Below are 17,717 nucleotides of genomic sequence, written 5' to 3' on the forward strand. Positions count from 1 at the left end.
TTATTTCTGCAGTTTGGTCTGGTGGTCATTGTGGTAGTTGTTTTTGTTGTTTTTTGTTTGTGGAGTGCTGTGATATGAGACAGCGAGAGGGGGGAGAAATCATCCCCCATGTGCATCTAATCGTCCATTCAGGACCCTCTTAATGGCTTGTCAGTTCTCCTTGCCCTTCCATTTTCTGTCCAATTAATTCCTTTCTAGCTCTCCGGATAAAGGGACACAATGGGGCCCCTCCACAGCATAATGAATCATTAAAATTCAGCAGCGCAGCCCTGGCACTTGGCTTCTCCCTGGGCTGGTTAGGGACGGCTGCTTGGCATGCATGCCAGGGCCAACTTGAGCATTCTACCCACTGGAACAGAGGAGATAGGATCTCTCCTCATTCCTATCTTGTTGGTGGTTTAATGAAAAAATCTGAACTCTGTTTTTGATAGATGCATCTACAAAGACGCATGAAATGCCAACTAAAGACCCTGTAAGGTCAGAAAAGTTCTGAAAGTGGCACTAAAAATCATAAAAAGCTGCTTTTTGTAGTATATTTTATTTTTGCTTTTGACATTTCAGAAGAAAATCTCATATGATCTATGGCAAAATAATAATTCAATAAAAACTTAAACACCTACCTAGTTTGAGCAGCGTCTAACTAAATTTACTGTGAAAGTTTCATTACTCAGAATCAGATGGAAAATAATAATTCCCTAGAAGCCTCACTGATCTCCTCACTGTTGTAGCTCACTGTACAGATGTCAAACAAGGAGGCTAAAATGAACAGTTGGTATCAAGCACAATGGCAAACCCAGCAACACTGCTCATTTCAGTTCAGTTAATTTTATTTGCATTTTGCCACAAATTATTTCTAAATATACTTAAGAACAAAAATGCAGAAGTTTAAAATTAACTGTTGATGCAAAGAAGAATGACAAATAGAAATATCAAGAAAAAGTATCATTTATTTTTTTAAAAATGGCCAGCAAATTAGTTAGCTGAGTATTTGTGAGTGAAACTCTAGTTAATAGAACCACAATCATTTTCACAGCCTGTCTCAAAATGATACACCGTATTCATACAAAACACAGTCCTGTGGACAAAACTTGGAGCATGGTGCTCTGTACATTTCTCATACAGCATGTCACAGAACATTACAAACTCAGGTTGTAAGGAATGGTATCAAATTATGAACATAATCAGGAGCAAGTTAACTGTTGGGAGTCTGGTGTGGATTACTTGATTGTGTGCTGCCCGAAGTTTGTTAATAATTCTATTTCATGTTGAAATATTGACAATAAGCATTAGAAGGCACAAAAACATTTTATGCAAGACTGCAGCAGTGAGTTGGCACTTGATGGCTGATAACATAAATACGGGCAAATACTCACACACTTAATTTGACTTTTAAACCCTAATTACTTTTTTCAAATAAAGAATAAAGTTTGAAGATAATTTTCAGCAAAAAAGTTGTTTTATGTATCATTTGGGTGTATATTATGTCATGAGATATGCATCTCACTCCCGAGGGCTCACACATGCATCCGTATGTGTGAATGCCATGTTATCTCCACACACACACACACACACACACACACACACACACACACACACGGATGCACGTATGTACACATATTTTTGTGTTGTCCATCGACATATACAAGAGGTCCAGCTGACATGTCACTCAGAGTGTGTGGTGTTATTTTACCCCATTTCCTTTAACCCTAGATCATGACTAATCGCAATTTGCTAAGCATAGATTTCAGACACCTGTTCTGTCCTGTGCGAGTCTGTTGGTCCTGTCTCTTTGCTTGTGACTTGGAATGGAGATATTTCTTGAAATTGGTCTTCAATGGAATAATATCAAATGCACTGTATTTGTACTGTCCTTCACTTCATTTATCATGTTTCATTAAAAGCCAAACAGTACTCTAAATAACCAAACCCACATTACATGTGTTCATCTACTTAAGAACAAAAAGCAATGCATGAATATAAATACATATAAGACTTTAAATCCAAAATGACACTAGATTCATAGGAGCCATTTATTTAAGACTGATCCACTGATGCAAATAGTGTGCTGCCATATAGCTATGGCCATTAATGTAATTTTTTACTACAAATTCACATAATTGGTCCTGTGTACATTCTTCAATGTGTCTGCTTCAAAACAGAGTAGGGCCAAACTGTTTCAATCCTGCCCAATTCAGTGACGGGCCTCTGACCTACTCCAAGTGTGCACGCATGTGCAATCTTAAACTGGAAAGAAGGGGGATGTACAGGATGTAGGCATAGGCAATCTGTCCTCATAGAGGGGTTTGGCTCACCAACAACACATTTTCTCTTTGTGTAAAAAGTCTGTACAATTGTGTTTTCATTGCAACAATATAACTTTGTATAAAATCAGCAGGCACTTTTCTTTTGCGTGTTTCATGTACAAATGGTCACAGGTAGCCTACTAGCCTCTACATACATTTCGCCACCTGCTTCTTACTTCCTTCATTAGTAGTGCATCAATCTGAATGAGTCTCTGGTGCGAATAGACTGTCTCTGGTCCCCTTAAGGTCTAGACAGTGTGGTGTAGACAGGCTGGTCCCAGCTGGTGGCAGTGGGGCTGTGAGCAGGAGCCATGGACAGACTGTTAAGGATTGGGCTGCCATAGGGCCGCCTGGATGAGTGAAAGTAGGGGTACTGGTAGAGGCTTGAAGGGTAGCCTGAGTAAGGGTTGTAATAGTTGGAGCTCTGAAGGTCAGTATAGTCACACTGGGAGCTGGAGAAAGAGGCTGCAGCTGAGGCAGCTGATGTAGCTGAGGTGACACAGGCCTGGCTACTGTAGGAGCCGTAATCGGAGTGTGAGGGTGACCCATGGGAGTGCTCGCTGTAGTGGCTGGGGCTCAGTTGCTCCGTCTTAATATGGAGACGATGCTGACCCATCTCACTGCTGGAGGGAGAGGAGGAGGACAAGGTGCTCTTTCGGCTCCATGTGGACCCATTGTTGCCTGCATGGCTGTATGAGGAAGTGTAAGAGCTGCCGGGCACTGGAGCCTGCCCGTGGCTATGGTCTGAGGACAGGGTGGCAGAGCCTGAGGCGTGGCCGTTGAGCGGGAGGTACTGGTCAAACTCATGAACGTCAAAGGTCTCCATATTGCTAATGACATCAGTGCTGAGCTCAGAGATGTCTACATTGCTGAAGTCGATGTTTTGCCTGCTACTGTCAACAAGACGACGGCCTTCATGTTTCAGATCATGCTTCACTCCATGGTGCAGGTCTGTTTTGGGAGTAGTGGGTGGTGTAGGTGGACCATGGGGCTGCCCTGAAGAAAAAAAACAAAAACAAAACATTGTATTAGAAATGCAGTATGAGAGTTTATCACATCAAATAAAAAAATATTTAAACAAAACATCATTAAACTTTTCAATTCTCAAAATGAAAGCTCTGACAGAAGTTGTTGCTGGTTCACTATTTCTTGTGGTAATTTTGCCAACATACCTGCATGTTCAGAGTGGTGGTGACCATCGGTCATTCCTGTCAGTCCTCCCATCCCTGGTTCAGCTTTATACATATGATGTGCCAATTCTGCTCCTGAGTCTGAGTCGTTCTGGCCTGGTTTCACATTCTTCCGTCGCCGTGGCTGGTACTTGTAGTCTGGATGATCTTTTTTGTGCTGAACCCGAAGCCTCTCTGCTTCATCTACAAATGGCCTCTTTTCACTTTCTGAAAGCAAGCTACGGTGAAAAAACATAGAAAAATTATTCAGTCAAACTAAGCAAAGAGTAATAATAATAATAATAATAATAATAATAATAATAATAATAAAATTATATATATATATATATATATATATATATATATATATATATATATATATATATATATATAAACAAAGTTTTTAGAGCTATTAATTACTAGTAAGGGATGAAGAAAAACATACGATTTTTATATTTTTTGTGAATCATTTAAGAAAGGCAAAAGGCAAAAAATAATAAAGTGAATTGTATATAATTATATCATTGCCACAGCTGAAAATATTATTTGTAAATTGATGTCTCCATGCTTAAATCTCTAGAAAAACCCAATTAGTGTCTTTGCAGTTATTTTTTCTGTTAATGTTAAATTATTCTGCTAATAAAATACAATTTCCTTACCGCCAAAGTTTTCCCAGCGTCTTGCTCAGCTCTGCATTGTGCAGGTGTGGATACTGATCCGCCAGCTTTCTGCGGGCCGCTTGCGCCCAGACCATGAACGCATTCATGGGTCTCTTGACGTGAGGTTTACTCTTCAGGGATCCGTTCCCTCTCACGGGCATAGGCACCAGGGACCAGTCATATCCTTTGAGGACCTGAGAGACGGCGTCCCGTATGCAGGCTGGGAAACGGTCGTCATCCTCGGAGTCTAGTTTCTTGCCCAAACCGGTGAGCAGGGATCCTTGCCCGTCTGAGCCAGTTGGTGAGGACGGTGCATCGGAGTCCGACTCATCCTGGGACGTGGAAGTGTTTGTCCCCGTTGGACTGCACGGTTGGTCGCTGCCACACTTGTCATGCTCCTCTGTCATTTTTAACATTTCTCCAGACCTTAGGAGATGAAAATCCGAAAATGTAATCTTTGATTAAAAGTAAAAAAAACTTTGCCACCGGATTCGAGCGCTCAGTAAAAGTGGCCAGTGCGCTTTTCACGCACGTTGCGCCACAGTAAAATCCTTAAACAGTTTCAGTCAGTACAAGTCCGTTGTTTTCCCTCAGCTTTCCTGTTTGTCTTGTTTTCGTAGGCTGTCATTGGAGGTGCGGTCGTGAAAGTTGTGGTTCACAATGTGAGCTGAGCAGCTACATGTTACAGCAACTTGAGTTGGAGTTTTAAAATCGTCTCTCCACCTTCCGCCTGGGATTGGCTGGAACAAATCACCACTTTCTCCCCATTGGTTGGAGATTTTTATGTGGGCTTCATGATTATAATGATTTTCCTTTTTTCATGGTGACAGTTCTGTTTTTGTAATAGTTGCACACGCTGTATGACAGCGTATGACACATATTCTGCCACAATTTTAAAATGCTTTTCAGGAAATATAATAAATTCAGAAAATACTGGAACAATTTAAAACTCTTTGGGTGTTTATAGTTATTGGTCTGGTAATGAATACAGAAAACATCTCAATGTCTACATGTACAGTAACTTTTCGAAATTTAATTGTAACCTGGGATGTTGATGTCTCTACACTAAATGTTACTTTCTTTTGGATACAGTTATAAATTTTCTCATTATTATTTAGAATGGGGAAAAATAATGTAATTTGGATATTTTTCTGTCAAACATTAGTCAAGATGTTATGCTAACTGTCAAATATTATATATAAAAAATTAAAACCATTGCTCTTTTCTTACTGAAATGAAGACAGGGGTTTATATCTGACACTTCAAGTTCACTAAATACACTGAAGATTGATATATAATAGTGAAAAGTATCAATTTTTTTTTACAAATTGAATATTTTTTGTTATTTGATGAAATATTAAATCATAAATAGCTTAACACATAGCGTAACAAATCAATATGCAGTAGTATATATAATTCATGTCAGGTCTGACAGACAACAGTGCCACAGAGACAGGATGATCCTCCCTCCCACAACTCACAATTGGTGTTAATATTTCTTCCTCTCAGTATAAAGCATTTTTAAGTTTGAAAATGACATGTGTAAGACTAATTACTTTTTTGAAAAAAAAAAGTGATTCAAATTCAGAAAAGGAAGTTCAATTGTTCTAGTTGTCTGTTTGTGATTCATAAGTCACTTCTCTCCAGTTTTTATGACACTGAAGATATAGAGAGCACAGGAGATAAGAGAGTAGATTGAATCACTGCCTTTGTTAAAGGTGTCTTTGTTCATGTATTGTGGGATGATTTTATCACTGGTCTACCCATGAAAAGACAAGGTTTGTTTGTGCTGGACGGCAGTTTGCCTAGCTCGATGCACACTGCAGGTGGCTGAGAGAAGAGTTTGTAATGTGGGAATACTGGAAACTGTGGCTTGTACAAGAGATATTCCAAGAAAGGTAACGGCTTGCACTGTAAGGTAAGACGTTCGATTCTCATTATTCATTCTTTTTATTACCAATAATCCTAGGCAGAAAATGGTTTATAGCTAGTGACTGAATGACATGATATTATATATTATTTTTTTAAAAGAACAATTCATGTTTGTTTTGAACATGTAGAACAAAATTAATCTTTTGTCCTTCAAAATTTCAGTCACAAGAGATGCAATCAAACTGCTCACTTGGTCAGCTCACAGCTATATTCTTTTATAGCAGTTGCTTTGAAAGTGTTCAGTTGGGTCATGTTCTGTGTGTGTGTGTGTGTGTGTGTGTGTGTGTGTGTGTGTGTGTGTGTGTGTGTGTGTGTGTGTGTGTGTGTGTGTGTGTGTGTGTGTGTGTGCAGATAAACAGGACAGATCGACAGTTGTCAAGCATGGATGACTGGCTTCATTCTCATCTCACTGCACAAAAAAACTGAGTGTGAAGATGTACATATGCATGCAACTGTTATCTTATATGGATCAGATATGTATTTGGAACAAATCTAAAAAGTTTAGAAATTGTTGTTTGGACTTATATTTCTTTTTATCTCTGGTTTATCTCTGCTATTTTTTATTAAATAACTGAAAAGCACTCAGTCAGAGCAAACCTCCATTAACACTAAACAATTTAAAGATTTGCTGTGAAACTCAAGAGTCTTAATTCCTGTCATTTACACAAAAATGAAATACATTTTCTGACGACTTTAAAATTCCATTCGTATTTCCAATTAAACCGCCTGTTTGCGTCACATGTAAAGTTGGAATTCCCTGCTCTCAGTCTCCTCAGAAATTGAATCAACTGTTATTAACTCAAGTTGTGTCTTCCCATTGAATTTTATGGAAATTCTTTCATCAGAGTTGAGGAATCCTGTCGACAGACAGACACACAAATAAATTGATACTAATCAGAATTACATAGTTCAAAGAGTGGTTCATTTGGTGTGCATTAACTGCACAATGAAATAGCATATTGTATTGTAACATGATTTTAATAGCTGGAGGCTGATTTTAGGTGATTCTAAACAAAATCAAACCTACTTAACATTTAATGTAGAAAAAACAGAAGGATAGATCCACACACCTCATTCAGTAGGACAGCAATGAAGATAAGTTAGTCCAATATGAGTGACAGCTGCTGTCTCTGTAGACTGTCTTGGTCTTTTTGGTAGGCAGAAAGAAGGAGACAGACTTTAACAGAGTACAGCTTTCCCCCTTCATGCATCCCTGCATTATGAGAGAAGCTCTGGCCAGACTTTGTGGGCTTTAGGCTCTTGATTAGAAAAGGAAGGAGCAACAGAGGAGAGGTAACCGCGCATGAACCTTAAATGTCTCAAAGAATGAAGGAAGGTTTTAATTTTCCTATTTTTGTGAGATGCATCTCAAAGGAAAGACTCGGGTAAAGATTTTCAGATTTTTTGGGGGAGGCCTGAGCAGAGCATGTTAACTCATTTCTCCTGGGCCCGAGTCACTTCTACCCCACATGTAAATTATACTCTCTGGCTTCTAATGCGCATACAAAATTAAATTACACAGTCACCCACAGGAATCTTGCCTCCTTTGGTCTCTGCTTCTGTGTTTTAATACAGTTGGGCACATTTCTCCACTCTAGCCACTTGGACAGAGTTTGCCAAGCAGTTAAATTGGTATAAATTTCCACCACATTGTACCATATAGAGAGGAGTCTTAGATGTGTAATGATTATGCAAATCTTATGAGTAGTTCATCAGGTCAAGAAGTTCATGTTTAGTTAAATGTTTGCTCTGCGGTCAGCAGATATTGTATGTCACCCTTATTTTACATATTTAAATCTGCAATTCTGTGCATGATGCATGAATTCTGCACCACAAGAATTCTGATACAATTTCTGTACAATTTCCCACATGAGGAACAGCTGTTTCTGCAGACACCACAACACCCTAACGCTAACACTAACTCAAACAGCAGGCCTTCATTTTGTTAAATAATCTCACTGATTGTATACTGAGTCAGTGTAAACTTAGTGAACTGTGGAAACTGGCATGCCCTCCCTCTCACCCAGACGATCCCAGCCACTGCATAACCACATGTGGAACAAGCTGCTTGGCTGCCAACAAACCATATTTCACCCATGAACCACATCAATTAGGCCACTTCTATGTTTGGTTTCACACACTCAGAAAGAAGGTAATTAGTGCAGAATTTACAGTGGCAGGAAATTCAAGTTGAAAGATAAGATACAAGTTTTGGGGAGGATATCCTGAGTAGAAAATGCTACACTTTGCAGCCCTGACGAAGTTATACAACATGGTATTGTCACATTAGCACAAGTAAAAAGAATCAGAGGACAATTCAGTCAGGTTTATACACACATTACAGCCAACTCTTAGTGATGGATGTACGTATTCCTATTTTCTGTTCCATCTGTACTCATCCCCTCTCTGGAACTGGAGGATGTTTTCCGTTTTGATCTATAGCCAAATGTATTTTCCAGGTTGTCTATTTAGTGAGGTTGAGAACCTTGGGATGTTTGACTCCACTGGTTCTAATCACAGTCCAACCCCCATGACAGCTGCTGTGTGTTAGAACCTCCCATTGACCTCTGACCTCACACTATCCTAAATTCATTCCATTAAAACACTATAATAAGGGGTTTACTGGACCAATTGCAGGTTTTATTTAAACCTATTAGTGGATGCACAGAGGTGGAGGCGAGGGGTTGCACAGAAGGGAATTTTGAAGAGATTGAAGGGGGAGTGTTTGAGACTGAAGGAAACAATTAGTCCAAAATGTCTCTGGGTGTGTTTGGCACTCAGCCACACTCAGTTTTTAATGTCAGGAGTATAAAAAAAAAAAAAGCTCAAGTGTTTCCAGATTTTTTGCCGTGTTTTCTCCCTGACACATGACTGTTTTGTGAGGCAGCGGTTAGCTTGTGATTGCTGTGTATGTTCATATGAATTAGAGACTATGAATAGGGAAGTTTTGGAACCTGTTGTAGTAGCGGGTTGGGAAGGATTATGTTAAGTCGGTTCCTCATTCGCTAGTTTCCCCCAGGCCTTTCTGTAATTTCTTTGATCTGAAAACTGTCCGTAGGTATCTTGGTTGTGTAGCACCTCGCACATGCAAGTCACTTTATGTGTACACTTGTGAAGTGTATTATGAAATTTCTGAGTAAAAGTGCAGCTCGAGGTTGATTACTGGAGAACAGATCAACAAACTTCCAAGCACAGTGGGAATGTCCATTCCATCTTATTTTCTTTTGACATGACAGCCTAAATGCTGGGATGTTCAGCAGGGACGACACTTCCCATGGTGTATCTTGTCCCAGAGTTGTCCCAAGAGGAGTGTGGGTGTTTGAGGATTTTTTTTGTTTTTATTTTTTTACAGTTTCTGATCTAGACCCCTCTCTCTCTCTTTCTTCCCTGTCATCTTTCACGGCATATGTTCTGAATAATACTTGCGGTGTGCTCAGTTTTCCACATTGACTACTTTTTTGATCCTTGATTCTCATAAATCATCTCCCTAATTTGCCTGTGAATTAGATAGTGCGGGACATGTAGACATTTAGGACAGGGCTCAGGGTCGACGAGAGAACAAAGAGCCCACCCGCTTGATTTTACGGGAAATGGAAGGCTGCCCCACAATACCAAGACTATTTAGAGGACTCGTCTGGCTGTGGGAACTTTGCTTCACAGCACTAAGATAACTGTGGTGCATTGTTTTTATTTACAGATAATTAAAACAAGAATAAAAATCCATTTGCAGTGTTCAATTTTATGTTGCTTTTATGAGCACAAGACTGAGAAAATGTGTTCTTGGAAACACATGTTTACCCATCCAAGTGCTGTGAGGAGCAAGTGATCGCAGTGCAGCATGAAACCTAAATCTCTTGCATACAATTCATATGTTACGGGATCATTTATAAGCTATTAAAATAATTATTGGTGAAGTGGATCAAATTCTCCAATTAGCCTTCCAGTGCACCAGCTAAGACTTTTGATATTTATGAGCGGCAGTTAGTCTTTCTGTCTCCAGCCTTTCTGTAACCTCTAATAGAATTGCTACAGTGAAAAACACATTAGCACACCTGCTGCTGATCACGTGAAGAAAAGGAGTGTGTTGTGATCATCTTGATGAGCTCTGTATTGTATCATATGATGCTACAGCCCTAACGTTATTTCCATGGACAAGATGTGGGTTAATTTACAGCTTATAGCTGATTCCTCCACAGGATAGTTTTAAGAGGCATTCCTTCACTATGTTGCACATACACATTGACAGGATACACAAATCTATAATTTCTTTGTTATAGATAACTATGAATATTTGATTTTCTATGTTGGGAGAAGGAAAATGAGTGTTTAAAGCTGCAGAAATATACTGACTCCCCCATCCTAACTTGGCATGCATGCTGTCTATTGTCAGCATCCTGTATCCTTACCCTTACAAATACTCAGAAAGTTGTTTATTACTGACCAAAAATGGCACTGCAACATCATCCATTAATCACAGATGCTTGCAGATACTGCTGCAGTACAGAGTCTCAGATCTGTTGTCAAAAGAGTTAAAATTAAATGAGGATGACAATTTGGGACTGAGGATATGTAGCTTTGCATTGCACTCAGCTTCCCAGGTCAGCACCTACCTATCCTTTTTGTGTGGGCATATTCTGGTCACCTTTTCAGTTAAGTCATCATTTTTTTTTCTGTTATAATTTTTAGTTTAATTTGATTGAGTTGTCAAGGTCCTGGAAAAAGATGAAGAGTGCAAAGAGTAAATGACAAATTTGGAATTTTCTAAAATTTTTAATCAAAATAAAAAAAATCCTGCACATGAGGATGATATGGTAAATATTTAAAATGCTGTTCCATTTTCCTGTCACAACCTAAAATTTTATTTTTGTGGAAGATTGCTTTGTTGCTTTATTTTTGATTTCGTTATTGTTAGTTTACTTGACTGTAGCCCAATTCTGGCCCAGTCCAATTTGGGTAGATCTTCGTGATCCATACTGTGCATCCATACTGGTAGGGAAGCTCTATAGAGCTTCCCTACCAACTGTCACACAGACATCACTTGCCCCAGGCAGAGAAACAAGGAAGCAATTGCTAACCGTTTCCACTAGTAATGGGTACAGGGTATTTCCTGGTAGCCACCATTTCTAACTGTTAGTCTGACTGTTGCAGACATGCAAAGCAACAAACTGAAAAGACCATCTTGTGCTGTAGCATTCAGGGACTTTAAAAAGGCAAATCATACACATGCTGTGTGTAAACCAATGTTTGCCTGTAGATGTGCAACACATTAAAACAGATGCTACTTTTGTAGTTTTGTGTTGAATTTACTAGGTTGGTGAACGGACTTTGGACTGTGGCTATATGGTGGTGTACAGATCCACATCACATGGTGTAGGATTCTAAGGTCACTAAAGTCACTTCCTGTTCACTTTGAAGAGGTGCAGTGCTCTCGCTGGGGACCAAAGGGTGCATGGAAGTACTTGTGTAGCAGAAAGGATAAGGATATAGAGTCTTTTCAGTTGACCACCAAGTCTGACCCTTTCACTCACAGAGGGATTTAACTTTCCCTCAAAATGTTTTGCTTTGGAAATGAAACACTCTTCTCCACCGTCTGTATTTACACAAATTTTGACTAGTCGTGTTGCTCTGATAAGTGATTTTGTCTACTAAATAACTAATACTCCAACAGACTGTTGCATAAACAGACCAGTTTGGATCACAATATCTCCTTTGGTGAAGTGTTTAACCTCTGCTCACTGATGACTGTTCAGGATCAGTGAGTAGATGAAATTACATGTCAGCTGAAGATGGTCAAATCACCAACTTTTGATTCCACTCACCACACTCACCTTGGGTTACCTTTCTGTGTTTCTATGTGTGTCTCTGTTCTCTCTGCTCTCCTTTGTTGTTTAGTTCTTATTTAGTCACCTCCATGTGTAAAGATCTTTTTTTTTTTGTTAAATTGAAAGAACAATAGGTTTTTGTTTTCACCAAAAATCTATAATTTAACTCATTGCTACTTTAGTTAAGGGAATATTAGAAGTACCCCCTTTCTCCCTACCTTATGTGTCTACTAATGGTCGCCCCTGGGACAGCTTGGCTACATTTAATACAGAATGTAAATCTGCTCAGCTACGGAGTTCCTCATTTAACAAGATGCTGCTTTATGGTGCTTTGCAAAAATCGACATTCTTTTGTGAATTATAAAAAGAATGTGTCACCGTTGGTTAACTTAATTGATGACTGCATTTTTATATTGGACCTCTGTGTTCTCCTGACTGTTTTTTTTTTTTAATTTATCTTCATATTTGACAAAGATGACTTGTCTGACCCAGCTGTAATTGAAGCGTAAAACACCTGAATCCCCTTACTTGGAAAAATTGGAAACGTTTATTTATGTGTATGCATGTTTGTGTTGGTATTTATGCAGCTCAGACCATTTGTGTAGCCCATCAGTTCTCCACACATGACTGCAAAAATTGATACCAAATTTAATCAGAACCAATAGCTTTGCCTTCCTCTGTCCAACAACAGAATTTTAGTCCCGCTGGTACATTTATAGCCCCAAATTCAGGTACATATATTTATGATGGCAGTAAAGCGCACTGCTGTAGTCAATCTCCTAATGACGCCTCCCTTATTTTGCCACCAGAATGTCTGGGTTGGGACTATGGGGACCAGTCGCTGGAGACAGGATTGGGGGAACAGAGTTTTGTTTTGGGATGCAAATTCTGGTGACTGGGTCTCAAACACAAACAGGTTTGTGGTCGAGAAGATGCAATGAGAGTGGGCCTTGTTTTTGCTATGTAGTGTGAAGTGCAAAATGACATGCATGTGACACAGCATATTCCAGAGGTGTGAGATTCATTACAACTAAGTGCCATGCAGAAATTTTGCTAATGGCAAACAAATGGGCCACAATTCTCAGCTCGTCACTTTCTATTTGTGAGGCAGCTTGTTACTTTCTCCAATCTTTATTCTTTTTTTAAGGGCATTCATTTGCAAAGATGCTTTGCATAAATTTCTAAAATGGCTTTTTAAAATGGTATTCATACGTCAAACCATGCAGTCTAATTTTGCATATGTGCTCCTGCACAGGTGTGAGCGTAAGGTCATGTCAGTTATGTGCACGAGGGCAGAGGATGACCCGTTTCTAAGAGTACATGCTACTGTATGTAGCTTCACTTAAATATATAGGATCATTTGCCAGTGACACTGGTACACACCAAACAGAACAGATATCGCCCTTTTTCCTCTTTCTGTCTCCACTGTCCATCTTCCCTCCTCCTTCCTCTTTCCTCTCCTGGTTGCAGTTGTATTTGTGCGCCTTGAGAAGATTACAAAGAGGTGCTTTGTGAGGCGATGCAGCTGCTGAAATCCGACTAGATCCAGCTGAAGAGAGAAGGGAGCAGGTGGGTCAACAACGCCACCCTGCTGTTCCCAGAATATCAGGCTGCAGAGCTGTGCATCCCTCCCCCACACAGGCACACACACACCAACACGTGCACACGTATCCTCAGAGAACACCCCAACGCAGCACACACACACACACACACACACACACACACACACACACACACACACAAACATTATACCATGTCAAAATAAAAACACAGTAACACTCACAAAACAGCAATACAACAATATGCACATGCCAAAGGACTGCCTTAGTGGAAATACTGCCCACTCAAACAAGTGTGTAGAACAAGAAGCATTTATATGCTTCTTGTTCAAGCATTTATACGATGTGAAAATGATGGCAGAAAGTTACAGAGCTGCACAAGTCTAACACACAAACATTGCGCTACTTACTAGGATCTTATGTATAATTCCAGGTTGCGCCCCTGTTTGCTTATTTTATAATGTCATTAACAGTACCAATGACAAGGGCAGTTCAAGAGTACTGCAGAAAGCAGAGGAAGATCCTGCAAACTTAGTGAAGTTAAGATGTTAACGGGTCAGGATGCTGCCAAAATTTTGGACTTCTGCATCACAATGGGGACATTGGTAAGATGACCCTCATCCAGCTTTGTGCAGCTCAGAAAGAGGTGGTAGGAGATGGAGAGGGGAAAGGAATGAAAGAAAGGAGAGGAAGTCATGCAGGCGAGCGTTCTTGATCTTGTTGAGGCAGATCAGGTGTCATACCATCCTCTCTGCAGGGGACGTGATGCTGGACCAAGGTAATTGAACATACACAGATACAGATTTGCTTTGATATTAATTTTTAGTCATTAGAAATCATTGTAATGGAGAACAGACTAAAGAGTTATTGAACTTGAAAATCAAAAACAGCGTATCTATTTTGCTCGACTACATGTACATCCTTAATCAACTCCAGACAAGCTGCTTCTTTCTCATGAGCATTCTCTATCGAAGAACGAGCCAAATTGTGGATGGATTTTTGTATCAACTTTGCACGTTTTCTCTCTGCCGTCATGTTTCATAAACAAGCTTTTTGATAATCTTATTAGAAATATGCTAATGGATTCAGAGTTCAGCTTTACAGAAAACTGTGGGCTTGGAAAATATTCTTCAGCTTTTTAAATATGTTTCTCCTACTGAAGTCGCTCTGTATCCTTAATGAGAGTTTTGACGCACATGGCTCCCTCCCCCACACTTTAGTGTGCCCATCCCCCTTCATGTGTGCAACAATTCAGCTACATTGATAATAAGTTCTTCTGTCCCTCTCTGAAAATGCTTGAATGTCATTTCATACACAGGGCTGTACCCTAAAAGAGCCCACTGTCCCGTACACTTAATATTCCTGTCTTGTGATGCTTACAGACATCCCTGTCACTAAAGAGTCCTGCAAGCTTGTTCTCAAGCAAAAATTAGCAAGCTTCATCAGTGTTCAACTACAAACATTCACCTTGGATAGTTCTTGTTTCATGTAGCACTTATTAATCACAGATGTGTCTCTTTGAATGTGTGCATTGTTTTTCCTGTCTCCCTGAAGGCAGTGAGCTTCACATTTCTTTACTATTTTTATTTTTTTGCTCAATGATAGCATAGCTTAATTCCAGTTTTATCATTCAAAACTTCCATTGACTTCTTTTTCTCTTGTAGACAATATTTCTATATGTCACTATAATCATCCACATGTAATTTTGTCAATTTCTTCTGAATGACTTAAATTAATTTCTGCCTTCCACCATTTGTGCAGCTAAAGCAGAGGTATCAAACATATGGCCCGAGGGCCAAAACCGGCCCACCAGAGGGTCTAATTTGACCCATAGTATGACTGAATTATAGAGAAGACACTGAACATTGTGCAATATACTGTCAGTCAGCAGCTTTAGTATGACAGAGTTTGGTTTGGTTGAACCCTATTGATCATGAACTGCCACAGCTTTTATGTATTTTTTTAATCTATAAGTTTAGTATATTTACATGGCAAGGGGATTACTTAACCTTCTTCCTTAATAGTTCCCACTTTAGTTTGTATGATGTGGTGGTCAGGATTACTACATGGATGTGGAAATGAATGTAAATTTAAAATAATTTCTAGATCTTGACGACAAGTTGTTTTGGTCATAAAGTAAAACACAATATAGTTCAGTTCCACATACCTGTGATTAAATGTTTTGCGCTTTTGCAGGTACACTGTGATCTCTAAGTTGTAATGCACAAATGATAAAGTGAGGCATAATGTTGTTGAAATCGCACTTATTTTTCTTAAGAGATTTAAGGTTGTTCATGTTTTGTAAAAAGATATTTGAATAAATGTGAACATTTTCAGAATGTATTTGAACTTTTTTGCACTAAAACAAAGGGAAAAATTCTGAGTTGTTATTTCTAGGTTTTTATGCCCTGATTTTACTGGACCAGCCCATTTGAGATCAAACTGGGCTGTATGTGGTCCCTGAATGAAAATGAATTTGACACCTCTGAGCTAAAGCTCTACCAAGACACAGAGTTCATTGACACGATATCTTTTCAATCGTGGTGCTGTCACATGCACCCTGCAGGCTTCTCACTGCCTGTTGGACCAGAGGGGAAATCATGTCGCCTAGTCTTCATGCATGGCTCTAGGTTATTATTCAGTCTGTCACCTTGGTCCATCTAATTTATGAGAAGCAACAAATTCTGGGTCACTCTGAGTTTCTTCCTTCCTCAGATAACAGTTTGTGTGGGAGAGAAATCATCATTAGAAGGTGGATCTCTGAAAATGCAAACTTCCAGCCATCTGGAGCTCCAGCTCTCCACATGTTTCAGAGTGTGGGAAGCTGCAAGAACGTGTCACCGGTTTATATCAAATCACTAAATATTTCATCAACTCTATGCTCACTTGTGGGTGTGTGGAAGTTATTGTTTGAGTGGTTTTCCTTTTTTTCCTTGTGGCCAATTACTCTCCCATCACTGTCATTTACCTTCATTTATATCAGTTCATTTGTCATGTTAAATTTGTTTAAGCCAGTCTGTGTCCAGCCTGCGATTCTGTAGTTCGACAAAATGAAGCCATATGCTGTTGATATGACACTGATCAGATGCATTTAGCTTTGCACTGTATCATGTGGGCAACTGCAGAAGATGTGGCATCTTTCACTTATCTTCTATATCTTCAATATGAGAGTAATGGACTCCATACTGTCTAGTGAAGCATCACGCCTGATTGCCGCCATTCTCACATCTGCTTCCTGGAACACCAGCGGGGAAATCTCCAAAGACTTCCCAGCGGAGCGTGGGGCATGTGTACTCACATATGAGATGAGAGTTTGAGACGGGGACTTGCCGGTGTGGTTTATTTTCAAAGGGTAGTGCTGAGGATGTGTTGAGAGGGTGAGGAGTTGAGAGAGCTCTCTCTCCACTCTGGTTTGGGTTTCACCTCCCCGGGACACAGCTGGGGGGTTTGGGTGAGCAGCTGGGGGAGGGGGGGTGGTTGCAATGATTTTGTGTTTAGGAAACAGCACAAACAAGTCAGAATGTTATTTTCTGTGTGTATTTCAGTGAGATAGAAAGACAAAGTGTATAATCCTGTCATATTTGAAGGAAATGGTTGCCTAATTCTTTCCACCTTGTTTGTAATCTTGCACACTTGTCATGTGAGAAGAAAAAAAAGAAGAAAGAAACATGCAAACCACCAAACTGAACACAGCCCAAACAGGGAAGTAAACCATCTACACCCATACCTACTAACTGTCATATTTGCAACATTCATTTCCCTATTTTTCAGCAGCCACAGTCATATATGTAGTGATAGTCATCGCTCCAAGTGGGCCGTTTTGCATTGAAAAAAGGCCTGACAAATATGGAAAATGCATCGAGGTACACGAATTTATTTGGTTATTCAAAGCTGTCACTCTTTCTTTTTGAGGCTACATCACTGCACACCAGCATTCTCCAGCTGTCAGAGCAAACAGGAAAGTTTTGAATACAAAATCAGATGCAAACTTAACATTTGCATCACGGTACAGTTTTAGCTGCCAGTACTCACGTGTTAGATCTGCGCATTATTTACAATGACACACACAAGTATTTGAAGTGTTACATGTCCAACAGTTCTAAATAAGTAAAGCACATCTTCTCCTTGTAACAGTGCACATGTTACTATATATTATTTCTGCCGAAATAGCCAGTTTGAAGTCTTTGTATTAGTGATTGTAACATGTAGACTTGTTGACTTTAATGTCTGGGAAAAAATACTTTAAATATAGCCAAGTTTAAATTTGTAGGCA

At 39.6% G+C, this 17,717-nt stretch overlaps 1 protein-coding gene across 1 annotated transcript; it reads right to left on the minus strand.

The window, feature by feature from the left end:
* Positions 1-929: 929 nt before the first annotated feature.
* On the minus strand, positions 930-4,801 carry LOC111573824 (transcription factor Sox-8). Its single transcript, XM_023278161.3, has 3 exons — positions 4,132-4,801; positions 3,476-3,711; positions 930-3,299 (listed from the first exon to the last, which is right to left on the minus strand). The coding sequence occupies exons 1-3, from the start codon at positions 4,545-4,547 to the stop codon at positions 2,545-2,547; spliced, it is 1,407 nt and encodes a 468-aa protein (XP_023133929.1). The 5' UTR covers positions 4,548-4,801; the 3' UTR covers positions 930-2,544.
* Between the last annotated feature and the right edge of the window lie 12,916 nt (positions 4,802-17,717).

Source organism: Amphiprion ocellaris, chromosome 19, assembly GCF_022539595.1.
Source record: "Amphiprion ocellaris isolate individual 3 ecotype Okinawa chromosome 19, ASM2253959v1, whole genome shotgun sequence".
Lineage (NCBI taxonomy): Eukaryota > Metazoa > Chordata > Actinopteri > Pomacentridae > Amphiprion > Amphiprion ocellaris.

Bases quoted from the DNA above. Each gene is read 5' to 3' on its own strand.
- LOC111573824 (XM_023278161.3), bottom strand. From the start codon at position 4,547: ATGTTAAAAATGACAGAGGAGCATGACAAGTGTGGCAGCGACCAACCG. The intron at 3,712-4,131 runs GTAAGGAAATTG...TTTTCACCGTAG, and splicing joins ACGCTGGGAAAACTTTGGCG to CTTGCTTTCAGAAAGTGAAA. The intron at 3,300-3,475 runs GTATGTTGGCAA...TTTTTTCTTCAG, and splicing joins CCACCACTCTGAACATGCAG to GGCAGCCCCATGGTCCACCT.